Below are 27735 nucleotides of genomic sequence, written 5' to 3' on the forward strand. Positions count from 1 at the left end.
TATGATAAACATCCTGCACTCTTCCAAATCTTAGAGTAAAACTGCTTCAATTTCACTTGTGTAGCTTTTAGATTTTTAGCTGATCTATTCTTATTTTAAGGAACCTGAACTACTCTAACAGAATCCACATAATTTTTATATTAGTCAAACTGCTTCTTTCTAACTCTGGTTCCAACAGTTATAAAAAGATAATGATAAATTTACTTTACTTATTTTAAGTTTGTGGTCTTGGAAGCTCTGAAATTTCTTTCTGCAAAGAAAATGTCTTCATTGAAAAATACCTCAAACTCTGATTATACATATTTACTATTAAATTTATAAACACTGTTAATTCCTTTTTCACTTATAAAAAACTCTAATTATAGGCCGGGGCAGTGGCTCATGCCTGCAATCCCAGCACTTCGGGAGGCCAAGGCAGGCAGATCACTTGAGGTCAGGAGTTTGATAACAGCCTGTTCAACATGGTGAAATCCTATCTCTACTAAAAATATTAAAATTAGCTGAGCATAGTGGCATGTGCCTGTAGTACCAGTGACTCAGTAGGCTGAGGCAGGAGAATCACATCCATCTGGGAGGCGAAGGCTGCAATGAGCCGAGATCACGCCACTGCACTCCAGTCTGGGCGACAGAGCGAGACTCCATTTTGGGGAAGGGGAAAGAAAAAAAGTCTAATTGTATTTTTTTAATAAGCTGGAGCTTTTCAGCCACAAAGATGACCTCCATGACCCCTCAAAAGGAGGGCCACTCATTGACTGGGAAGAACCACAAGGCCCCACTTCTATCAGGGCATGCCGGCTGGAGTCCCCCGTGTCCTGGCCATAGCACAGCCTTTGACTGGCATCACACCCATTCTGTGAATGAACAGGGAGACGGACTAACCCGCAGGACGTTAGCTTTGAGAGCTGGTATGATGATTTGGAAAACTGAAGCCTTGAGAACAGCATTGAGCTCAGGGCTCTGTCCCAGGGGCTACATTGTGTTGCCTCTTCTTGTCCATCAGTTTTAATTTAATTTTGTCAGGGTCTTGTCCCGTCACCCAGGCTGGAATGCAGTGGTTATCAGAGCTCACTGCAGCCTTGGACTCCTGGGCTCAAACAATCCTCCTGTCTCAGCCTCCCGAGTAGCTTGGCCTACAGGCATGCACCACCATCCCCAACTAATTAGGTAATTTATTTTGAAAGCACTTTGAGAAGCACTTCACTGTCAAATCTGTAGGTCTAAAAGGAAAAGAATACATACACATAATTGATTTCACATTGTTTTACATTTCCTTTGTCCTCTTCTGGAATGTCATCTTTTTTCTTGGTTTCTCTTTCAGCACAGGATCTAATCTAGATATTGGAAAAGAGAATCCAATGGGTTATATGTTTATCTTCCACCTTCCCCACTTTACGTATCACATAAGAACATTCGAGCTGATTTCTTATGCAGAAGAAAAAATTAACTGATCAACTATATTCAGAAAAAGACGGGTTTTGGCTATGTGTTTTTACTTCACATATATAATCTATATGAGTAACTGCTACCACAAGCTTCCTCCGCAGCCCTTGGGTCAGAAACACTACAGACAAAATTATTTCAAAAATATTTTACACATCAGATCCTGCTAGGCAATAAAGCAATCATTAACTAATTTAATTTTGTCCTCCAAGTGAATACACTAGGATCAAATTATCCCTAGTAGACAAGTGTTCATTTTATCAGACTGAAAGCTTAAGATCACTATTTTATGTCGCACAGACTATTACCAAATGTATTAAAACTTTTAACATTACACAACTTGTTTTTAATTAATTGGAACCCACCTCTTTTACTAACTTCTTATATCCTCCAAAGTTTGGATATTTACTATCACATGTCATAAGTTAATTGATCTGCATTCAACAATTAGGATCGCCCACAGAACAGGCAATTGGCAGTGACAAACAACGTGTTTGTGCCAATGACATCTTTGTGACAGTTTTGATTAGAGAGGTCCTAGAAGACCTGAAAACATTCCCTGCTAGGGCCTGTAACACAATGCTACCTCTAGTAAGAGGGATCTGTGTTCTGGTAGATAAGGCAAGGTCATAAAGGTGAATAGCTGACAGAGATTAGGAGAGCCTGCAATTAAATGGTAAAGGAAAAGAGTCCTGAATAATCACTGTTCAGAGCTTCCAGGTACTTGACTAACCAGAGACCCAGAAAACTTTGCATTTCATCTGAAAACTGCTTTAAATAGTGAAACACACAATCTTTGTATAAGTATCTTTGTCTCTTTGTATAAGTGCAAAGCACTGCACATGTATTTGCAATTGTTGCCTTCAATAACACTTTTGTGATGATATCCAGATGAAAAATAAACATGATACAATAAAATATAAATAAATAAAATTAAAGGTAAGCCACAAACCCATCTGCATTTCTCCAGTGACCTGCTTCCTGAGAAGCAATGCGCTATGAAATATTGAGTGGCTTAGGAGTCAGCTGGGCCTGGGTACACATCCTGTCTTTACCACACCCTGAAATCACTATGTGATTTCCATGAACTGACTGACAAAAACCACGAGGATGTAAGGAGGGTCAGAGGCTGTCTTCCTGTCTGTAAGGCTGAGCTCACATCCACCTCAGAGGAGCATTATGGAGATTCGAGACTACAACGCATGTGCCGGGTACATGCAACGAAAAAATATAACTAACATTTCACTTCTCTAACAATAATACCTACATTTTAGATTGAAATTGATTGAGCTTTAGATTTGAAATTATTTGAAATCAAGACTATTATAAAAAGAAATCAAACATATGACCAGAAATCTAACATGAAGCACGTACAGACATTTGACAGATGCTTTTAAATTACACTGGTAGTAGAGAAAAATGTAACATAAATTTTTATGCCTAATTTTAAGAACGAAGGGCATTTTAGAAAAGGCATTTCCTCCATCTCTTAGAGCCTTCCACTCCGGCCCCTACAAAGCCTCACAGAGCAAATCTGGGACAGACTAGAGGCAACCTGTGATTCCCGACAGAGACAAACAAAGCAAGGTTCAGGATGCTCACTACCGGGAAGGTATGCCAAGGAACAGAAAACCATGTGTCAAAANAAAATTAAGCCTTAAATGTTTTCATCAAATTCCAGCTAACTACCTGATTTATCTAGGTTATATTAACAGTATTATTTAGAATTTCACCTTGATATGAAGATGTCTGTGTAACTTTTACAATGATATAAAACAAAGAGTAGGATTAGGGAGGAAACAGGCCAGTGCCTGGTGCAATGGATAACGCATCTGACTACGGATGAGGGAATTTAGCCTGGAATAAGGCACTTTTATTTCCAGCTTAGTGACACACACAAATTGTAAAAATAAAATAAAAATCATGTTTTATGTGATTCATGTTTTTCCTAATGTAGAGAAGACTGGTATTATTAATAAAAATATTATTAAAATGTGAGGGCTAAAGCCCCAGAAGTTCTGCTATGATTTTTTATGTTTCATAGAGTGATTTTCATCACAGAAGCTCAAGCATTATGTAAATACAAATGCATATACCCCTGATCTGGTAATTCTGCTTCTGGAAATTTATCTTCAGGTCCACCCGCACATCTACAAATGGATGCATATTCAATGTTTTGTACTGCAGCACTGTGTATATGAGCAAAAGACTGGAAACAGCCTAAATTTCTATCTATAAGAGACTAAACAAATTAAGGTACATCCCCAAAATGAATATTATGTGGCTGTTAAAAAAGAGAGAGAAAGAAAGGAAAAGCAAGAAAAAGAGAAAACTTTCTACGTTCAAACGAATAGTAGAAAACTCTCCAAGATACAATTTTAAGGAAAAAAAAATCAAAGTCTAGAAGACTATAGAGGAGGCAATCTTTAGTGTAAAACAGTTGAAAATTATAAACATATTCATGTGTTCATAAAGAAATTTTGGAGGCTATAAAAAAACAAAACAAAGGGAAAGAGATAGGAACAGGAGCTGGGACACAGGTGAGTAAGACGTATGGCAGGCAGATGTCTTTATACGCTTTTATTTAAAAATGTTGAACCACATGTACATAGTATCTATTTTAAAAATTAGATTTTAAAATACAAGCAAGAAAACAAGAAAACGAAAGCCTAAAAAGATCATGTAGAACTACTCAAAAAAAGATGCTAATCCATGGAGATAACGGCAAGGTAGCTCCTAGATGCACTGATTTCTCTATCACAGTGTATAAACAAGCCACCAATTATGGGATTTATAATAAAAAACGAGTCCATTTGAAACACCACATTATAAAAAACTATTAACTAAATCTTTAAAGTGATGGTAAATGACGATTTAACATTTTAAAGAGATAGTCACATTACATGTGTGAATGCAGTCATCTGTATAAAATGTCATAATTACCTTGATCATTTCTTCTTCTCCTGCTGTCTTACTTTTTGCTTCTATGTCCCCAGCTTCATTGCATCTAATAAAGCAGCTATTTGAAGCCAATAAAGCCATTTTCCCCTAAGTGAAACAAAGTAACAAAAGAGTCATGAGGATACTTCTTGTAGAAGAAACGTTGTGTTTAGACTGAATTAATTTTCCTCCCTGATTTAAAATCACAGAAAAGAACTCAGAGAAAACCTGAAAAATATAATACAAGAACATGCAGAAAAGGAAACCAAAATCACCTATTTTACTATTCAAATATTACCACAATAAACATTCCTAGTGTATTTTCCTAGTAGGACTAAATTCTGATTAGATGAAGTAGGATTGCTTCCTTCCTAAAACATCTACGGTGATATAACTGATTTAGTTCAGTTTGAAAAATTAAAGACAAGAACATAATTATGAATGCACACTTTATTCAAATATTAGCATTTTTAGTCAAATTTATTTTCCTCACAATTAGAAAACACGAAAAGGCATATACAATGCCTTTGGTGTTTTGAATTTAAGAATCAATGTCTGAGGGACTTTCGTGTGTGAAAATAAATATTCATATGGTTTTTTAGTTGTCTAATGTTTGATGTATTACACTGCTTTCTATTAAACAAAACTTTAAAAACTGATCTTCTTGTGTATCTAAATCTGGGTTATAAATTTGGTTAGCTTGATTCCCTTAACAAATATAATGTTTATTTATAACTTGTATTTGGTTGATTCTTTTGGAAAACTTGGAATACCATAACATTTAGACAAAATATTTACAAATACAATGATTATAAAATATGTATATATTTAACATAAATATGTATATATAAAATGTCTAAAATATGTGATATAACTTATATCACATCCAGTTAAAAAGTGCTGATAACATGGATTTAATTTCTTGGTCAAGGTCACAAGGGTTGGTGGTCTCTCATCTGGATGGCGCCTGCTGAGCCCTGGAACATGCTGCTGTGGTCCAAGGCGATTTAAACCTGTGCCGCAGATTATTCAGCTGAGTCTTTTTGCAATAGAATTTTAAGACCCTCTTTCATTTAAATTTTTGAAACTTAGTGTCCTTCCTAAAAATAAAATGAAATGAACTTTCCTCAAGTGCTGTATTATTAGAACTATCTAGCTCATCATCCTGGCCTTACGATATATTGCCCTTTTCTACTGGCGTAACTTTTATTAGACGTATCTCATCGTAAGTAGTAGGATCATCTCAAAGGGGTTGCAACACATTAGTGGGTCATGAAATCAATGTAGTGGTTCCTGAATGGTACTGGGGGAAAAAGAAAAGGGAATACACACAGACACACAGAGGAACGGGTAAAAGAGAGTAAGAAATATCAAGCCGCATAACACATGAACAAGTAAGTATTGTTAAGTGCAACTCTTGCTTCAGTTATACATGTGTGTGTGCTGGGCTGCAACGTAAAAATGCATTTCTCAATGGGTTGGGTCAAAACAGTTTTCAAGTCACTGACTTAAGATTTTATCCCAGGGGATGAGGAAATTAGTCTAAGTGATTACCTCTTTCTGGGGGGATGTCTGTTTAATTTGTCATCTTAGAAAACACTGCTGAGTTCCCATTTTCAGTTCCTGATTGTATACCACCAAAGCGCTACTCAAAGGCTGAGCTTATCTTCTACTTGCTTGTGCCCACTGGTCCTTACCATTTTGATATAGTTACCTACTTTTAAAGACTGTTTAGCACTCACATACTTTTGTTCAATGTTTACTTCTCACACAAACAGAGAAAGGAAATTATGTATTCTGTACCAACAAAGATTTAACAAAACATCCATATACTACAACTGTCTACTTACCAAAATTAAGAATATTATCTTTCTTCTTTTATATTAAAACTATCTTTTCATACACTATTTGAAGCTTATGAACTGAAAGTCCCTTAGAGATAATTTACTTCAATGAACTATTATTTATTTTATGCACAAATTGTCACAACTTGGTCTTAGTTTGCTCCACTGTTCGCTTACAGTCTCTAATGTTTCTGAAAGCATCCATGATTTCTCCTACGAAGAAGATACTTAGGAACTATTCTGTTCTCCTACTCTGAGACCTAAAATTGACTGGTTCTTTAACGGAAATAAGATCCATATCTAGGCACTAGGGTATAGAGAAATAATTGTGGGCAAAAGTACTAATGCTATTTTTGTTGCACTATATTTTGAGATCTCTTTAAGGCTCTATGTTCTTATTGATTGATTCCAATTTAATGTATCATACTATTGCATCCTACTTTTTCTATTTAAATATATTATGATTGTTACAGACTTTCTGTTACACTGACAGGAAGTTTTTATAAACAATAACAGCACTTACATTTTGAAAGACTGGTTCCCATTGTTCTCTTGGTCCAATTGCATCTGAACGCCCAACAACAAGCCCATCTGAATTGATACCAAGATACTTTCCATAGCCAGATTTCAGGGCAATTCTGCACATTAATAAGATAGATAAAAGTTAAAAACTGAGAGGAAATTAATTATAGAACATTAAAACAGGACATGTGTATGTTTGTGGGTGTGTACATATCTAAACTTTCAGGCTGGACACATTCCAAGTGTTCAAAAGCTGCATGTGGCTGAGTGGTGACTCACTCCTGTAATCTCTGTGCTTTGGGAAGACAATGGGAGAATTGCTTGAGGCAAGAAGTTCAAGATCAGCCTGGACAACACAGTGAGACTCCATCTCTACAAAAAATTTAAAAAATTAGCTGGGCACGCTGGCGTGCGCATGTGATACCAGCTACTGGGGAGGCTGACACAGGAGGGTTGCTTGAGTCCAGAAATTTGAGGTTATAGTGAGCTATGATCACACCACTGCACTCTAATCTGGGTGACAGAGTGAGACTCTGTGCCTTAAAAAAAAAAAAAAAGCTACATGTGACTAGTTGCTGCCATATTGGACAGGGCAGTTTTAAATTTACAGTTTTGTATTTTGTTTTTTAATATAAACATTGTACTTATATATTACATAACAAATATTTTCCAAATTCATCATTCATCATTCTTCCAATTATACTTCTTTAGTTATAAAGTTCAATAATAAATTATTTAAAACTTACTTTTCTCTTATTATAAACAGTTATATTTACATCTATTCTGTACATAAAACTGATTTATCCTTAGAAAAAATTTCTACAAATAACTGGATCGAAGAGTATAAACTATAAAGTTCTTATGTCATCAAACTGTTTTCCAGAAAATGCTGTTTCAATTTACAGTCTTACCTCAAATTAGAAGAATATGTTTTGTATCACGGATTTTTTTTTAATCATTATGACTTTAAAAAAATACTTGAAAACCTGATATGGAAAACCAGTATCCTATTAATTTGCATTTTAGTATTTAACTAGAATAACAATTGTTTTCTTTTCCTTTCCTTTTAGTTTTAGATTATCTGGTTATGTCCCTTGTCCATTTTCCGTTGAGATCTGATTGTTTGCAGTTTTTCTACTGGGGTCATCAGGGCTAGGAATTCTGTACAAGATACATATGAAGAGTAAGAGGCCACTATTAAGATTGTTGCAAATATTCTCCTCATTTGTCAGTTAATTTTCTTTACAATCCTTTTTTGTTTATAATTGTAAAGCAGTTTAAAACTATTGAATTTTTTCTTTCTCTGCTTTTATTCTTTGTCTTTCCCATACTTACCAGACTTTCAAAGAAAGTATAAAATAATCATCTTAATGTGTTTTTTAAAATTCTGATTTTAATCTTTTACCTTACCGAGAATCTCCTGGGATGCCAGAATTGACTTTTATTCCTTTATACGTTAATGATCATATCAAAGAAATCATTATCATATTGATGTAACCAATTACTAAAATATGCGAATTCACTCTCAGTATCTTCTACCCAAAGAATCATTCTATACTTTTGCACAAGGTGAGAATAACAAAGGTTACTTTATAAAATGACTGTAAAATAGTGAGTAAAATATTCTGGTCATTATGACTCTGTAACATTCTCTGCTGGTTTCAACAATATCCCTTTTTTCAGTCTTCCTGTTTGTCTTTGGATTTCCCTACAGTGAGTTTAAATATCATAGCAACAGTGAACCAGGTTTTGTACTGTTTGATTTCTTTTTTAATCTATCTTATTTGGTGTGTGAAATTATTAATCTTCATTTCTTAACTTACATATTTTTTTTCCAGCCTAGCATTATATATTGATACGAAATCCACTAAAAGTAGATCACAAAATCTACCTTTCAAAAAAGCTATTTTGTTTTTTATATCAAAATTACTCTGTGGGCTTAAGACAGACACTAACATTTTTAATGAATACAATTAAATTTTTTAAATAACTGGTTACTAATTATATTACAACATAAGCTCACCTGGAATCAGATAGTTTGACAGCCGTCAACTGCTCTGGGGGACTAGGGCCCTCATCAACTATTGGAGAAAAAAACATTTGAAAATAAATTTGACATTTGCTATAAAGATATCATTTTGCTTTAAAAAATGTGGCTATTTTCTTCTGCAATTAAATGTAAGAATATTCAGATATACTGATGTCACTGTAATACTGCATCTTTGGAATCAAGATCTATTTTACCTTCTTTTAACTACAGCGCTAATTTTACATATTGAGTAAGATAGGCTAACATAATGCTTATTTAATAACTTCTGAGATATCTTCTCATTATGTTTTAAAATACAGTCATAAATAAGCACTTATTTAAAAAACTAAATGCTTTCATTTATTCAAGGGATGGCCTTGTTGACCAAATGATACTGCTTTTTCTCTTCTAATTACTTCGTATCTCACTAGTGCTTCCTCTAACGGGCTAAAGAAAATGAGGAAACTTCAAATTGTTACCCACACCCAGGTTAGTTTTGGCAATAGGTCTGAATAAAAAAGAAATTCAAACATTTTGACTCAAGTAGGTTTTCTTTTTTCTTTACACTTACTATTTTAATTACTCATGTTGTTTTGATTTCCAAAGATACTTTTCTGGAACTACACAGAACATTTTCAAATGCTTGTATTAGAAAGAGGGACTTGCTAATGGCTGGTAAACATTAAGGAAGAAAAAAGCAGAAGAGTCAAATGCAATGGAAAATTTGGAAAATTTTGGAAAGATTTCCTTTGGAAAATGTCTGAAACTAGTTAGAGTTTGGCCTAAGCGAATGAATGTCTTAAAACCTACACTTGTGGCAGCCTCTTCCCTTCCAGACACAAACCTTCTTTGTATGGAGCTCCCAGGGTAAAAAGGCCATTGTCGAGTGCATGTATATAGGTTCCCTTATCCATTTCAATGGCTATGGTTCCTGAAATTTCACCAAAGTTTGTTACTGTCCACGAGATTCCTAAAAAATAAAATCAATATTTAAACTTTGTATCTTAGTTTTGACACAGAGTTCTTTTTGTGTTATTATAACTTAGTTCTAAAAACTTTTTATTTTGCAGTTGTAAGAAATAATACAAAGATCTCACATATCCCTTACTCACTTTGTCTCAATGATGACACCTTGCATAAGTATCATACACTGTCAGAATCAGGAAATTGACATTGGTATAATCCATGAACCTTATTCAGATTTCACCAGTTTTACATGTACATGTATGTGCACAGATTCATGCGACTACCAGTACAGTCAGGAATAGGTTTTTAAAATACAAAATAGCAACATACAGCCAGGCATGGGGGTGCATGCCTATAATCCCAGCTACTCGGGGAGCTGGGGAAAGAGGATCCCTTGAGCACAGGAGTTCAAGGTTACAGTGAGCTATGATCTCGCCACTGCACTCTAGCTTGAGTGACACAGCAAGGTCCTGTCTCAAAAAAAGACCAAAACAAAACAAAAGGCAACATGTGAAGGTACAAAGTGACACACAGAGAACGGTCTCTCTCATGATAGACCCCAGCCATCTATTCATGCCTGCTTTCCAGAGGCAATGCCCATCATAACATTTCTTAGAAATGCCCCTACAGGAAGACTTTCTAGCATAGTAATCTTTTTTTTTTTTTTTTTTTTTGAGACGGAGTCTTGCTCTGTCGCCCAGGCTGGAGTGCAGTGGCACAATCTCGGCTCACTGCGACCTCCGCCTCCCAGGTTCAAACAATTCTCTGCTTCAGATTCCCGAGTAGCTGGGGCTATAGGTACCCGCCACCACGCCTGGATAATTTTTTTGTATTTTTAGTAGAGACGGGGTTTCCCCATCTCGGCCAGGCTGGTCTTGAACTTCTGACCTTGTGATCCACCTGCCTCGGCCTCCCAAAGTGCTGGGATTACTGTGCCTGGCCAGTAATCTTAACTATGATTTTAGATTGAAAGCAAAATGAGCAGAATCTATGTCTATATATACTAATTTCCAATTTGCCAAGAGAAATGTTAGACCCTAGGAACAATCAGTTAAGCAGTTGTTATAAAAGTTTATATCTTAATGTTAAAAAATATCCTCAAACCCCCTCCTAAATTGTACTTTAGCTAGAGCAGAAATAAGTCAGTCATTAACTGGATATGACATATTAAGGAATTCTCGTTCATTTTACATGGTCTGATAATGACATAGTATAATGTATAAAAGAACAAAACAGATGATGAGAGAAAGACATACCATGTTAAGAAATGCACATTTACATACTTATGGGTAAAATGACATATCATCTGTGATTTTACTTAAAATTTCTAGGAAAAAATGTGTGTGTGGGTGTGTGTGTAAATGAAATGAGATTGGCAAAATACTGACAATTAATCCTGGGCCCTGGGCACATGGGGGACTCATATTCTTCTATGTATGGATTAGTTTGGATATTTCCATAATAAAAAGGTTTTAAAGATTCAGTTAATTCCACTGCACAAAATTTTCTATTCAACTAAACATTTCATGCTTTTCATAATAAATTTTAAAATACATAAAATTTTAGCTAAAATGAAGTTGGACCAAATACAAAAAGTAACTTAAAATAGACCAAAGACCTAAATGTAAGAGTTGAAGTTAGAAACCTTTTAGAAGAAAATGGGAAAAGCTTCATGACCACGAATTTGGCAATTATTTCTTGCACAGAACATCAAAGGCACAGGAACAAAAGAAAACACAGACAAACTGGACTTCATCCGAATTAAAACCTTTTGTGCATCAAGAACCACTGTCAACAGAGTAAAAGGCAACCCAGAAAATGGAGAAAACATTTGTAAACTGCATATGGTTATAAGGAATTAATAACCAGACTATATAGAGAGCTTCAAAAAGACAAACATCACAATTCAAAACTGGGCAAAGGATGTACACAGACATTGCTCCAAACGTGATGTACAAATGGCCAATGAGCACTTGAAAAGATGATCAGCATCACTAGTCACCAGGGAAATGTAAATCGAAACCACAATACAATACCACTTCACACCCATGAGAATCGCTAGTATCAAAAAAAAAAAACAAAAAAACAAAACCAAAAACCAAGAAAACCAGAAAAACAAATGTTGGGCAGGATGTGGAGAAACGGAAACCCTATGCAATGCTGGTGGGAAGGTAAAACGGTGCATGTATTTAAATGCCACTGAAGTGTATACTTAAAAATAGAAAAACTGGCAAATCCTATATTCTGTATATTTTACCTCCACACACACACAAAACCAATGGAGAAAAAGAAAATCAAAATTAAAATTTCAGCCAAAGATGATTAGAAAGCAGTAAAACTAACAGCAATTTAGATGCCTGAGTTGTCTTATAGCTACAATTGTTTTCAATAAAAGAAATAATGCTTTATTCAGAATCATCATGAACAGTGTTATGATTAGCAAGTCTTTCTTATAAATGTAATAGTTAATGATTTTAAATTCATTTTACTTATTTTGTATGTTCTATGCCATGTTGATCAACTACACTTCATATTAAATAAAATCATTTAAATATAGTATCTCATTAATGTTTTGCAAAAGAAGAAGAAATTTCTGGCAGACAAGCTCCTCAAAATTTTCACACTCTGTTCAAGTAGGGAAATGATATGTAACATTACTTACAATATTGTGAACTGAAAAAGAAATTACTTTGAGCAGATGCCAGTATTTGTTCTCAATGGGATTTCAAAGAATAAGAAACATAGTATCATCAAGAATTACATGTGAGCTATTCTGCCTATTTTCTGCAAGTGGCCTACATTCAACCCTCAGAAGTATGCTTGTACGTTTAATGACTCAAGTAAAAGAACAGAACACTCATCAGTGCCACTCTGGGGGTTTCGGCTGTGAAAGAGCAGTGGACCCTAAGAACAGTGGGCACGGAAGTTGCCTGTCTCTACGTCAGGTTACAGCTCAAGCTCCTGTCTCTACGTCAGGTTACAGCTCAAGCTGTGTCTATGCTGCAGATGCCTAAGCTGAATTTGAGAATCCGCTCTAAAACATGACTTGCTATTTAGACACAGGCTTAAAGTTATTTCCTTTTAAACCTTAGGCAGATGGTCAAATACCCCTGCTGTGTTGTCTCACAATGCGTAACAAAGCTTTTCGCATATTTTCACATAGTTTAGGATGTTTACATGTCTGGCATGCCTGTAATCCCAGCACTTTGAGAGGCGGAGGCAGGGAACCACTTAAGCCCAGGAGTCCAATATCAGCCTAGGCAGCAAAAGGAGACCCCCATCTCTACAAAAAAATTAAGAAATTAGCGATTGTGGTGGTACAAGCCTGTGGTCCCAGCTACTCAGAAGTCTGAGGTGAGAGGACTGCGTGAGCCCGTGAGGTTGAGGGTGCACTGAGCCATGATCATGTCACTGCACTCCAGCCTGAGCAACAAAGCAAGAGCCTGTCTCAAAAAAAAAAAAACCAAAAAAAAGAAAAAACAAACAAACAAAGGCTCGATGCACCAGTGTCATGGCTGATGAGCCACGACCAGGGCACCCTCACTCCAGCATCAAGGCCGTGTGACAGCTCCCCTCACCTTCTGACTAACCCAGGGCCTCTGTGCCAAGGGTCCCCTTAAATCTCTACCTTCATTATGTGCTCGGCACAAAGGAATGATGTATCTTAGATTTGGAAATGGAATTTTCTTCCCCAATCTCACTGTAGTCTAAGTACCCTTCACAGACCTTCTATTAACCCATAGCTTACTTAGCTTTAGTTCCTGGGTAAATAAAATATACGTGTTTTGCAAACTACGATGTTATAAGTCCAGTTGCTTCTTAATCTAGCAGAGCTCAGTGAAACTTTGCTTACAGACACAGACATGCGTGTTTTTATTAATGTCACACTTGGTTTTCTCCATGTGAAAGACAGAATTTCTTTCATCCTATTTACTAATCCCTTCAGATCCTTGTGAGGAACCAACAGAACAACTTTAAAAAATTAACAGGTTTTCTTTCCCTTCACAAATAGGCACATGCTTACTTACATGGTAAGTTTAGAAAATCCACAATGCAAAAGAAGGTGGAAGGACAAAGAGAAAAAGACACAGAAAGACTTCCTCTTCCAGCCAAGATGGACTTGCCCTCCCACCACGACCAACGAGAAGACTGAAACTGGATAGAATATTTGAGAAAACTGTTTTCGGGGATTGGAACACAGGCACAACAGGACTGTGGTATCTGAGAACAGGAAAACACAGGAGGCAAATCTCACACACACTTCTGTTTTCTGCCCAATGGCAGTTTCTTGACCACACGGAGAGGTCGAGACCTCCAAGAACGAGGCAGTGTCACTGAGCTGAGAATCTTGCAGTGCTAACAGGTTGGGAGTTTATGGAATAAGGTACTGGAGAAGAGGGAACTACACAGAGGTGAGGCCTCAAAAGAGTATGCAAAAGCTCTCTGCACGTCTGTGGCCAAGGGCTGGGGGGAGCGCATGCAGAAGGCAGGCTCCACAAGGCCTCTGCAGAGCGGCTGGCACTGCTGAGGGCTGACTGGAGACGCCAGAGATCACACAAATTTGAGACACAGCAGAGTGGAGAGAACTCACCAAGTATACAAAGCACATGTTGTTGAGGCCCATGAGGATGGACCTTTCCTAGAGTAAGAGTCATAGTCTAAGTCTACATGCAAAACCCTAATAAATAAGTACAAACAAACAAAGTCCCAGGCTGGACAGAAGCCAAAGGGTGGTCAAATAATTTAACTAGGCATCAAGACATTTCACAGAAATAAAGGTTAAAATATTACGAAAATGAAAGACTGAATTTATAAGGAAGACTTAATTCTAAATGTGTACACGAGAGCTTCAAAATACTTTAAGCAAAAACTGCTCAAGTAGGCAGATCCAGAATTATAGTTGGAGATTTTAACATAACTTTCAATACATTGTAGGATTAGTAAAAAGTCAGTAAGGACACAGAAGATGTGGCCAGTCACGGGATAACTGACATCTAAAGAACATTGAACCGGCCAGGCACCGTGGCTCACGCCTGTAATCCTACAACTTTGGGAGGCCGAGGCACGCGGATCACCTGAGATCTGGAGTTTGAGACCAGCTTGGCCAATGTGGTGAAACCCCGTCTCTATTAAAAATATAAAAAGAATTAGCCGGGCCTGGTGGCAGGTGCCTATAATTCCAGCTACTCTGGAGGCTGAGGTAGGAGAATCACTTGAACCTGGGAGGCGGAGGTTGCAGTGGGCTGAGATTGCGCCACGGCACTCCAGACTGCTGGGCAACAGAGTGAGACTCCATCTCCAAAAAAAAAAAAACAAAAAAACCCCTGAACCAACATCTGCAGAATACACATTCTTTTCAAGTGCACATGGAAATTTACTAAGAAAGTATGTTCTCCAACCATACTATAAATGAATTAGAAATCAGCAACAATAACATATCTATAATATCTCCATGTAGTAGAAATTAAAAACAATACACTTTTATATAACTCATGGGTCCATGAAAAGAAAAATCACAAGGAAAAGTAGATAATATTTTGAATGGAATGAAAATGAAAACAAAATGTGTTGACTATAACTAAAACTAAAGTGGAATGAAGAGCTCTAACTCCCTTCTTAAGAAGCTATAAAACAAGAGCAAAGTAAACTGAAAATAAGTTAAACGGAGGAAAAAAAAAGATTGAAAATAAATGAAATAGAAAATGAAAAAAAGACAAAATAAGTAATACAGAAACAAGCTTGTCCAACCTGAGGGCTGCATGTGGCCCAGGCCAGCTCTGAAAGCAGCCCAACACAAATTCATAAACTTTCTTGAAACATTATGAGATTTCTTTGCCTTTTTTTTTTTTTTTGGCTCATCAGCTTATTGTTAGTGTGTTTTATGTGTGGTCCAAGACAATTCTTCTTCCTCCATTGTGGCCCAGGGAAGCCAGAAGACTGAATACCCCTATACTGAAAGATCATTAATGATCTAAAATAAATGATCTTATAAAGATAAACAAATTGATAAACCTGCAGCTAGACTGACTGATCCAGGAAAAAATAGCAAAAACATAAATTACCAATATGAAGAGAGTGCAATACAGATTAGATTCTACAGACATTAAAAGGGTATTAAAGGACTATTCTGAACAATTTTCTGCCAATAAATCCAACAACTTAGATGAAATGAAATTTTCTTAAAAGACACAAATTACCAAAACTGACACAACAGAAAATCTGAAAATATCTCTTAAAATTTTAAATTTTCCCACAAAAAACTAAAACCAAACCAAATAAAACCCTCTAGGTTCAGACCACTTCACTGGTGAATTCTATCGAACATGTAAAGAAGAAATCATACCCATCTTACATAGGTATTTCCAAAAACAGGGAAGGAGAGAGCACTTCCCATCTCATTTTATGACACCCAATATCACCTTGACACCAAAATCAAATAAAGACATTACAAGAAAAGGAAACAGAAGTCAATATCTCCCATCAACACCAATATAGAAAGTTTAAAAAAAAAATCATATCTAGCAAAATCTCGAAGGACAAGGCACGACAACCACGTGGGGTTTACCCCAGGGATGTAAAGTTAGTTTAAAAGTTGAAAACGAACTAGCCGGGCGTGGTGGCGGGCGCCTGTAGTCCCAGCTACTGAGGAGGCTGAGGCAGGAGAATGGCGGGAACCCGGGAGGCGGAGCTTGCAGTGAGCTGAGATCCGGCCACTGCACTCCAGCCCGGGCCACAGAGTGCGACTCCGTCTCAAAAAAAAAAAAAAGTTGAAAACGAAACCAATGTAATTCATTGGCAGAAAGAAGAAAGCTGTATAATCATCTCAACAGATACAGAAAGAGGCATTTGACAGCATTAAACACCGTTATGATAAAAACTCCCAAGAATCAAAGTTTAAAAAGAATGTCCTCATTTTGATAAAGGTTTTCTCTGCAGATCCTACAGACATCATACCATATGGTAGACTACTGAAAGCTTTCTGCCTAAGCTTGGGAACAACGCAATTATGCCCAATCTCATGACTTCTGTTCAACACTATGGAAGTCCTGGACAGTATAATAAACCAGTAAAAAGAAAGACAAGACACAAGGATTAGAAAGAAAGAGGTAAAACGATAGTCACAGGAAACATTGCAAATTTCTTAGTTTTCTATATAAACAAACCTCTAGAAGTAATAAGTGAAACAGACTTTTCAGATTACAAAGTCACTACACAAAAATCAACTGTATGTCTACATACTGACAGCAAACAATTGGAAAATCAAACTCAAAAGTTCTATTGACAGTAGTGTAAAATTATAAAATACTTAAGAATAAATTTTTAAACAGGCATGCAAGGCTGCTACATTGAAAATTATGAAATATTGAGGCCCAATATTAAGATGTTGCTTCTACCCCAAATGATCTGGACTCAATACAATTCTCTGAGAAAATCCAACAGGTTTCACTGTAGAAATTAATAGTTAATAAGTACAAAGTTGGAGGACTCACACCACCAGATCTCAAGACTTCATGAAATTATAGCAATAAAGAGAAATATATCAACAGAAAAACAGACAAACGTATCAACAGAACAGAGTCCAGAAATAGAAATAGACCAATACATAGAAAGTTAATTGATTTTTTATGAAGATACCAAAGTGGATTAATGGAAAAAGGAAACAACAGTGGTGCTGGAACAACTGGCTATCAAGATGTTAAAAAAAAAAAAAGTAAATCTTGAAACCGAACTCACACCATGCCAAAAATTAATTTGAGATGAATGACAGATTTAGTGTTAAAACTAAAACTATCATGCTTCTAAAAGAAAACGCAGAATATTTTCCTGACTTTGGGGTAAGCAAAGATCTCTTAGATCAAAGAGATAAGGCAGTAACCATAAAAGGAAAAAATATAAACTGAGCTTTATAAAAATTAAAAGCTTCTGACCATCCTGGCTAACATGGTGAAACCTAGTCTCTACCAAAAATACAAAAAATTACCCAGGTGTGGTGGCGGGTGGCTGTAGTCCCAGCTACTCCGGAGGCTGAGGCAGGAGAATGGTGTGAACCTGGGAGGTGGAGCTTGCAGTAAACCGAGATTGCACCACTGCACTCCATGCACTCCAGCCTGGGTGACAGAGTGAGACCCCGTCTCAAAAAAAACAAAAAAAAAAAGCTTCTGCTCACCCAAAAACCACCATTAAGAAACCGAAAAGGTAAAACTCAGACTGGGAGAAAAGACTGATAACACCATCAACTCTTGGCAAGGATGTAACTGGAGCACTAATTCATTCTTGGTGGGAGGGTAAAATGGCACAACCACTTTAGAAAATTTTGGGCAGTTTCTTACATAGTTAAACATTCACTTATCCTTTGACACAGCAATTCCACATCTACATATCTATCCTAGACATTTACCCTAATTTTAGAATTGTTGATTTGCCATTTCAAAAGCAATGATTCTTCCAGAACATTGGCTTTATACCATTTCATATTTTTATAAATTTTTTAAGTTACCATAATTTATGAAGATTCAAAATGCAACTTGCCAAGATTTAAAAGATAAAAAAAAAAGTATGGAAAGAACTAAATGGAAAACAGGCTGGTTAAGTGTGTTTGGGTCAGTTTATTTCTAGCATCATTTACAGGCTACCCTGAAGTTGTATTTACAATTTTCATTAATTTCAGAGTTCACAAAATAATGATTTTTTTCCTGTGAAGATACTTCCTTTAAAAGACAACTGATTTCTACAATTAAAATGTATACATGTTCAAAGAAAATAACTTGTAAAATATTATTTGGTTGAAAAACATTTACATTAGGCCTTTAAAATTATGCATCAGAATCTCCAATTATTAAGCAGTCTAATGGTGCCTAAGTCAGAGAGTTATAATTCTCTCCTGTGCTTTGTTCTGATAATGAAGTAAAGGCCTCAGTACCACCCACTGTGCTAAAGAATAAATGGAATTTACAACTGTAGGTAATATTTAAGCACTTTAAGACAAATATGAATATGTCATAAATTTCTAACTAGGAAAATATTTTCAATGAGATCCCAAGAAATGTTAACTTTTTTCAGGATAGAGTACTGAAAACTGACTCACCAACAATATCAAGCTGGGTTTCTTCATCTTCTTCTCTTTTTCTCTTCTTATCTTTGCTCTTTTTCTTCTTACTACCGGACATAATTTATATAGATGAGTTTAGGTATATTGATTTGTATGATAAATAAATATAAGCTTGAAACCTGGAAGTCTTCTAAGCTGTTTCATTTATAAATTACTGATTTAGGATGACTTACATTGCTATGCCCTCTTAAATACAGTACTGAGAGGTTGCTTCAGGCTTTATACATATTACGTAAGAGTTCAAAGCAGATTGCAGAGCCACACGGCCAGATTTTAAATCCTGATTCTGTAACTTCTTAGCTCCGTGATTTTTGGAAAAGGTACTGAATCTCTCTGTGAGTCAGTTTCCCCACTTAAAAAATTAGGATAATAACTTTAACTCTTAAGGTTACTGTGAGGATTAAGAGGTAATACGTACCTTCACACATTGCTGGTGCAAATGTAAAATGGTGCAGCATCCGCAGAAAACAGTTTAGGGTTCCTCAAAAAGTTAGTTACCATACGACCCAGCAATTTTACTCCTAAGTATGTATACCCAAGGGAAATGAAAACATACACTCCCAAAAATATTTAAATAAGAATATTCACACTAACTTAGTCACAACAGCCAAAAACTAGAAACAACCCAAATGTTCATCAACTGATGAATGGATGAACAAACTGTGTTACATCCACACAATGGAATACTACACAGCCATAAAAAGGAATAAGTGCTACAACAATGATGAACCTCAAGAATGTTATAAGTGAAAGAAGCCAGATACAAAAGGCCACATGTTGCATGATTTCTTTCTTAGGAAATATTCAGAATAGGCAATTTCACATAGTCAGCAGATTAGAGGTTGCCGAGGACTAGGAGAAGGGGAGGATGGGATGTGACTGCTTTAATGGGCAGGAGGAGGTTTCCTTCTGGGATGACGAAAATGCTGAGCAACTAGACAGTGGTGAACCTCTCGAATATATACTAAAAACCACTGACTGTACAAAAGGGCGAATTTTATAATTATGAATTACATCTCAATAAAAAAAGAAAAAAACAAGGGCGATTTGAAAAAAGTTAATGTGCAAAGTGCCTACAATTTCTTGGTGCACTGGAAGTGCTACATAAGCATTAATTATGATTATTACGATAATCTTAAGACACTTTTGTCTGAATTTTCATCATAAAGTTTTCAGAAAATACCTCTTATCTCCTCCCAGGAAATTCACAGAGTAAAAATCTCACATTCATTCCGGATAAACCTGCCATTTATTCTGGCATCTTCATGAGGCCAGGCTCCTAGACAGGGTTCTCAAGGGCAGTGCCTTCAACTCACTCCTTGATACCTTCTTTCCATTTCGCCTAAAAATGTCAAAACCTCTGTTTATCAGAGACCAGGGAGAAATGCTCAACATTTGTATGTACAGTCAACCTCGGGCAAATTTGCCAGTTAAAAAAGAAGCGGGGATATGAGTGCACAGGTATTTTTCCCTAAAAAGCTAATAAATTACTACTACGACCTCCTCCTCACATTTGGCTCAATTTGTTTACTGTATACATGTTCTCTCATTTAATCCTCACAGCCTTCTAAAAGTATAAACAATCGAAAGTATAAATGTGTAAACGGAGGTTCAAAAATATTTGATCTTTTAATGAGTAAATGGAAGTTCAGACATATTAACCAATTTGCCACAAATTACAAAATTAGTAAACGACAGAGTGCAGGTTCGAGCCCATATCCCTATCAAAGCCCATATACACCTCAACCACTGTGTGATTCATCCTCGTTTCACTCTACATATTAGGTTAGAAAAAACTAATCAAGAACTTGTCTAGGAAGAAAAGAGACAACGGAGAAAATAATCCCTAATAAAGGAAGTTATTATCACGAACTACGAGATCAGACTAATGCAGACCCACCAGGCAGAGGTCTGGAGAGATGCCTCAGGGGACCCAGACTCGTGGGTAGGGGCCACGGGTCACCCGCCGTCTACCCTGTTTCCAAGGCCGTCCGCGCGGGAGGCTGCCCCTCTCTGCACAGGCGCCGGGAACCGCGGCCCGGCCTCCGTCCAGCCCGGAGAGGGGCCAGGGCGAAGCCTGGGAGGCCACAAAGCCGGCCCTCCGCGCCACGGCTTCCACCGGACTCGCGAGGCTGGAGTGCGTCCGAAAAGAACGGAGGAGGCCCCCGCCCGAGTTGCAGGACCCACCTCTTTGCCTTGGTTCCCTTGAGCACGAGCTTGGTAGACTTCACATAGGAGTACTCGGCCATGGCTCCGGGAGACTTCTGCGCGGAGAGGCTGAAGCCGGCTCAGAACGAGTTTGCCACCCGCAGCAGCACCTGGGCGGGGAAGAATAGAAGTGGAGGCGAACTGAACACTGCCTGACAGCGTACGTCTCTCCAGAACCCGCCTCCGTCTTCACCCAAACGGTGAATGGCTGAGAGTTCCACTTCCGGGTTTTTGCCGGGGGGGGGGGGGGGGGGGGGGAATTCTACGGCGGCCGCAGAGGGCCGAAAGGTGTCCGCGCGCAGCTGCTCCCTGGCGCCCTCTCGAGGAGCCCCTGAGGATTCGCGCCTCCCGAAGGGAGGAAAGCCCGCCCGAGGCGCTGCGGGCTGGCGGGCTGGCGGGCTGGCGGGCTGGCGGGCTGGCGGGCTGGCGGGCTGGCGGCGGTCTCCGCTGGGGCGGGAAGTGGCTTCGGCTGCCCTCGCTGTCCTGCGGCGGGACGGCTGAAAGCGCGTGCCACTCGTGCGCGCGGCACTCGGGGCTGTGCGTAGCGCGACGGTGTGTGCAGGAAACAAGCAGGAAATACCCTAAAATAGAATTAAGCGCCACCTTGCGGGCCGCGGACGACGCCAGTGCTGTGGGAATGTGGGCTGAGGTGGAGAGTTATGGTGGCGCGTGTTACAGGCCCAGGGGTCAGGAGAAGCCTAATCGTGGAGGCGGCATCTGAGGAGGGTCTTGAACTCTGGGCAGGCTTTTGCCTGACGGAGATGGACGAAGCGAGTCCTGTCTGATGGAGGAAACAGGGCGAAGGCGTGGAGGGAGCCGTGCAGCGCTGGTGTGAGGAGCAGCGAGCAGGCCAGGCCTGTAAAGCAGAGTGATGGGAACCTGGATGGAGAGGGCAAGTCGGGGTCCTGTGGTCGCTGAAGAATTTGAATGAAATCAGTAAACAGGTGAGAGGGATCAATCGCAAGAGCATGGGATGAAACGAGGCGTCGTCCACGGTGATTCCTTTGCAGCGGTGGGTATTATTAATCGCGTGTGTGACACCAAAACCACCCCACTCAAGCTGTGGCTCTTGCCCTAAAGTAGAAAACAGAGACCAGTTGGGTTCCAAGCATCCACGAAGATCTTATTAAACTCGTGATCCCTGGTGGCACCATCGACTCAGGACTGGCCCATCTCAAACCTGACTCAGAAACAAAACTGTCACTGTGCAGAGATGAGCGTCTTTACCCGTTAGCATAACGTATTTTCCGGTGTTTTCACAATGCTGCGCTTCCTATTCCCCACTCCACGGCAATCCACATGCCGTGATGCCTGGAGGCATTAGGAAAGGAGACACACAGGGGCTCTTCACGTTGGCTTTCCAGGGTTTTGATGAAAATCTCAATTTCCTCATCTCTTACATTGTGGTAATAGTATCATTTAGGGTTGAAGAATTTGATGGTACGAATTATATAGGGTGTTTATTATAACCTACATGGAAAATGCCTAGGAGATGTTAGCTATCCTCATCACCAACATCGTTACTTGATGGTTATAATCAGACAGGAAGGCCGACACCAAGAAAATGGATACATGCTCTGGGGGAATGAATGTGGAGAGATCAGAAGGTCAAGAACAAAGCCATACAACATGTCTACATTAAAGGGTTAGAGAAAAGAGAGTCTATAAAAGAAGAAATGAAACAGAGTTAGAGTAAAATTTTAGAAATCAAAGCTCAGGAGAATTTCCAGAAAGGGTAATATTTAATATCGTAGAAGTTTAGGAGCACAAGATGGAAAAAAGGCCTTTGGGTAACTGACATTGAGGCAGTCTTTGGGGAAGCTCCATTTCTGATAGAGAAGTAGACAGAAAGTCAGCTTGACACAGGGACTAGGTGAAGAAGCCCTGGCTGCTTGCATGGGGAAATAAATAAGGGATGGAATATGCCATGTTTCTGGGTTTCTTTCTTTCTTGCCCAGCCTCCGTATATGCACAGAGTTTGGTGAAAACTTACAAAAAATAAACATGAAACCAATTTCGTGTGTAGACTCAAATACAATGCTTTGTGTTAGAATCTAGATAAATTCGTGCCTCTCTGTTCTATTCTCACCGTCAGTTTTGAAATTAAACATCAGCTTTTCTTCTTCATTAAAATCATTTTCAACCCTTCCCAGGTGTTGGTGGTTTTGGGGAGTTACATAAGCTGTCAGGTCTTGATAAGTAGAGAAGGAGGGAACAGACACTTGCAGCAAAGGCAGAATTTCAGAATTCTCATATTTTTTTCCAGTAACTTTCCTATGTTTGTGAGGTTATTCAGTCATAAAGATCCAAGTGAACTTTTTTTCAGGCTTTACTAATCATAATAATCACTGTGGACGTTTGTTTAAAATGTGTAGTCCCAGGCCTCTCACCTGGAGATTCTGATTCAGGAGATCATGGATGAGACTCAGAATACATGTGTTTGACATATATCACAAGTGGTTCTTATGGTCAGGCAAATTTGGGAAACTAGCCAGGAATTTATGTTTTTATGACTGGCCACTAGGAAAGGTTCCTAGAGTCTTTGCTTTTTGAAAATAAAATATTTCTTTTTTAAAAGGAAAATTGTATGACTAGATACAACATTTGTACATGTGGCACATGTACTATACTGTGTGCTTTTGTCATATTTACAGTTAAAGATGTGTAAGAACACTCTGAGAAAAAGTATATATTAAATGAAAAGAGGGGTAAGTCAGGGTGGGGGAGAAATGGGAGGCGTGTGCTTATTGTTGCCAAAAGGCAGAAAAGCCAGAATGATAGCCATAGCCATCTAAAGTCACAAATAGCAACTTGTAAGTTGAGGGAGCTTCATAATCATATCTGAAACCTTTGATACACTGAGTTGTAAACAGTGGCTTTGGACAAGATTTGAGGGAGAAACCAACTATGCTTTAAAGTGTTCATTTAAAAGGCTTTAATTAAAGGAAATTCTTTGCATTTACTTGAACTAATTTAACTTCAGGACTTTAACAAATTACTAGCCCTTAACCTCTTAAAAATTGTCTTTCATTTCAAATGAAAGTTTAAGGTGGACTTTATGTTCAATTGGTATACTTGTGCAAAGACTTAACAGCAAGGTACTATACATTTCTAAATGTTTACTTCTTAATTTTGCTGGAAGAAATATACTACTCAATAGATTATATTTAAAGCAAAGTAAAACTATTTTGACAAGTGACACACTATTTTCCCAGTATTTTGGCAGCAAAGATTAGGCTTAACATCACTAATCATCAGAGAAATGCAAATCAAAACCAAAATGACATACCATCTTACACCAGCCAGAATAGCTACTATTAAAAAATCAAAAAACAACAGATCTTGGGAGGCTGTGGAGAAAAGGGAACATTTACACATAATACGTGCGAATGTAAATTAGCTCAGCCACTGTTGAAAGCAGTTTGGAAATTTCTCAAATAATTTAAAATAGAATTACCATTCAAGCCAACAATTCCATTACTGGTGTATAACCCAAAGAAAATCAGTTATTCTACCAAAAAGACATATGCACTTGCATGTTCATCACAGCACTATTCACAATAGCAAACACATGGAGTCAGCCTAGGTGCCCATCAACAGTGGATTGGATCAATAAAATGTGGTACATCTACACTGTATTATTAGCCCATTCTTGCATTGCTATGAAGAAATACCTGAGGCTGGGTAATTTATAAGGAAAAGAGATTTAATCGGCTCACAGCTTTGCAGGCTGTACAGGAAGCACGGTGATGGCATCTGCATGGCGCCTGTGGAGGCCCCAGGGAGCTTTTACTCATGATGGAAGGCAAAGAGGGAGTAGGCACATCACATGGCCAGAGCAGGAACAAGAGAGAATGGGAGGAGGGGTAAGTACCACACACCCTTACACAACCAGATCTTGAAAGAATTCACTATCACAAGGATGGCATCAGGCCATGAGAGATTCACCCGCATGACCCAAACACCTCCAACCAGGCTCCACCTCCAACAATGAGGATTACATTTCACCATGAGATTTATAGGGGCCACCTTCCAAACCATTTCATACACCATGGAATACTATGCAGCCATAAAAATAACAAAATCATGTCCTTTGAAGCAACATGGATGCAGACGAAGGCCATTATCCTAAGTGAATTAATGCAGGACCATAAAACGAAATACCACATGATCTCACTTATAAGTGCGAGCTAAACACTGGGTACTCATGGACATAAAGATGGAAAGAATAGACACTGGGACTACTAGAGGGGAGAAGGAAAAAGGCAAGGTTTGACAAACTAACTATTGGGTACTATGCTCATGTATTAATCTGTTCTCACACAGCTATATAGAACTACCCGAGACTGGGTAATTTATAAAGAAAAGAGGTTTAACTGACTCACAGTTCCACAGGCTGTACAGGAAGCATGGCTGGGAGGCTTCAGAAAACTTACAATCATGGCAGAAGGTGAAGGGGGAAGCAAGGCACGTTCTACCATGGTGACAGAAGAGCAAGTGAGCCAGGGGGATATGCCATATGTTTAAACCATCAGATCTCATGAGAACTCACATACCATCATGAGAACAGCAAGGGGGAAATCTGCCCTCATACGCTAATCACCTCCCACCGGGTCATTCCCCCTACATTGGGAATTACAATTCAACATGAGATTTGGGTGGGGACACAGAGTCAAACCATATCAAATCAGCATCTGGATGATGGGATCATTCATACCCCAAAACTCAGCATTATGAGATATAACAAACTGGCACATGTACTCCTGAATGTAAAACATAAGTTAAAATTATTTTCAAAATAAATTAACAAATGAATAAAAAATGATTAAATTAAAATTAAAAATTTGAATTAAAAAATTTGAGAGTGATTTCCGCTTGACAATTATGTAAGTTATGTAGATGGAAACAGTGAGTTCTGTAGGATTCGGATCAATTGCACTGTCTGTACTAAGTTGATGTCTGGTTGTTTGGATGAAAAGAAAAGAGGAGAAACATATAGATCAAACAGGAAAAAAATGGACAAATTTTTATGATAGCAAAAAGAAGAATGGAGGAAATAGGACTGAGGTTATAGTGATTGATAGATATTAATAGACAACTAAGTCAAAAGCCACTGGTTGCAGAAAATATTGATTAATTTTGTTTTATTCCAGTCAGACAACAAAATTCCATGCCCTGCCTCCAGAGAAAAACCTTTTAGTCCTGTAATTATCTTTATTCCAAGCACCATTCCATTCATTAAGTAGTGTATAGGGTGATTAATATGTGAATTATTCACAGAATTAAGGCAGAAGTTTTGAGTATTTCAGGATGATATTAATAGTATAGTCAATGAACTAAAATAAAATTTGACTAGAGGTGTGATCTTGTTAGATTTGGCAACTCAAAGTTGACAAATTTATTAATAAAATAAACTTTCATTGATGATTAATTTACAATTAGTAGACACACTGTTTCTTCTTCTTTCCCTTTCTCATTCATTCATTCATTTGTTCGTTCATTCATTCCTACAGAGCAGTGACTTTCATTCTAAGATTCCCAGAATCCTGAGGAATTCTTGAATGTCATCATGGGGAGCCAGGTGTGGGGATTCCCAAAAGTTGTATTTAATACTTGAAAAATCTCGAAAAGTTATATATTTACACCAGAGAAAGCTATACAGGTTTTAAATTATATATATATAGTTGAATACTTTTTATTTCTATCCAGAACTAAGTCATGAGAGTTAGTAATGTTGATTATTTCATACTGATCTAATGGGTAACCTTTATATATCATTGACTAATTATTAACAGAATAAGAATTCCCCCCAAATTACAAAATAAATATATTTTGTGGGTTTTTCTTAAGGCTTTTGAAATATAAAATCAGAGGAGAGGATTAAAAGTAATCCTTGATGGTTAAAAAGGCAGGGAGCTACCAACTTAGAAAACTGTATGAAAACAGCAAGATATATACATGGCCCTCAGACCAGCTGCCTGTTTTAATAAAGTTTTATTGGAGCACATCCATGGATCTATGGGGCTTTCCTGCTACAATGGTAGAGTTGAATGGTTGCTGTAGAGACCGTATGGTTTGCAAAGCCTAAAATATTTATCATCTGGTCCTTTACAGCAAAGGTGAACCCAGTTTTAGAACATTCACTTTACAAATTAAGATACAGCGGATGCTGCCTTAACTGACCTCCACTTAACTGATTTGCAGTCAGCACTTTCTGGTACCCCTGTACAACTTATTGACTGATGTCCACTGCAAACTGAAAGCCTTTGAGTTACTTTTAATGCCTGTACATTTCTCCTTCCATTACAGAAATTGTGTATTTTCTAAGAGGAACCTGTGTTCATTCCTAAATATATTTACATCATTTGTTCTTGTTCTTGTAGTTATGCAATTTAATTAAATATTATGTTGGGAGGCCAAGGTGGGTGGATCACGAGGTCAGGAGATCGAGACCATCCTGGCTAACACGGTGAAACCCCGTCTCTACTAAAAATACAAAAAATTAGCCGGGCGTGGTGGCGGCGCCTGTAGTCCCAGCTACTCGGGAGGCTGAGGCATGAGAATGGCGGGAACCCGGGAGGCGGAGCTTGCAGTGAGCTGAGATCGCGCCACTGCACTCCAGCCTGGGCGACAGAGCGAGACTCTGTCTCAAAAAAAAAAAAAAAAAAAAAAAAAAA

The 27735-nt window shown here is 38.0% G+C and overlaps 1 protein-coding gene across 1 annotated transcript; it reads right to left on the reverse strand.

Moving 5' to 3' along the window:
• Positions 1 to 1217: 1217 nt before the first annotated feature.
• Positions 1218 to 21336, reverse strand: LOC108519868 (protein FRG1). The gene is made up of 7 exons (XM_017859145.1): positions 21038 to 21336; positions 18827 to 18897; positions 9620 to 9745; positions 8770 to 8827; positions 6748 to 6862; positions 4384 to 4488; positions 1218 to 1331 (listed from the first exon to the last, which is right to left on the reverse strand). The coding sequence occupies exons 1-7, from the start codon at positions 21097 to 21099 to the stop codon at positions 1218 to 1220; spliced, it is 651 nt and encodes a 216-aa protein (XP_017714634.1). The 5' UTR covers positions 21100 to 21336.
• Positions 21337 to 27735: the final 6399 nt, after the last annotated feature.

The sequence above is a fragment of the Rhinopithecus bieti genome, unplaced genomic scaffold (genome assembly GCF_001698545.2).
Source record: "Rhinopithecus bieti isolate Rb0 unplaced genomic scaffold, ASM169854v2 scaffold_50257, whole genome shotgun sequence".
Classification (NCBI taxonomy): domain Eukaryota; kingdom Metazoa; phylum Chordata; class Mammalia; order Primates; family Cercopithecidae; genus Rhinopithecus; species Rhinopithecus bieti.

What these genes read in the sequence shown, in the direction of transcription:
- LOC108519868 (XM_017859145.1), bottom strand. Translation starts at nt 21,099, where the DNA reads ATGGCCGAGTACTCCTATGTGAAGTCTACCAAGCTCGTGCTCAAGGGA. An exon ending in AACCCAGCTTGATATTGTTG is followed by an intron (nt 9,746 to 18,826) that starts GTGAGTCAGTTT and finishes TTTATTTTTTAG; the next exon opens with GAATCTCGTGGACAGTAACA. An exon ending in GGGAACCAGTCTTTCAAAAT is followed by an intron (nt 4,489 to 6,747) that starts GTAAGTGCTGTT and finishes TGTTTCACTTAG; the next exon opens with GGGAAAATGGCTTTATTGGC.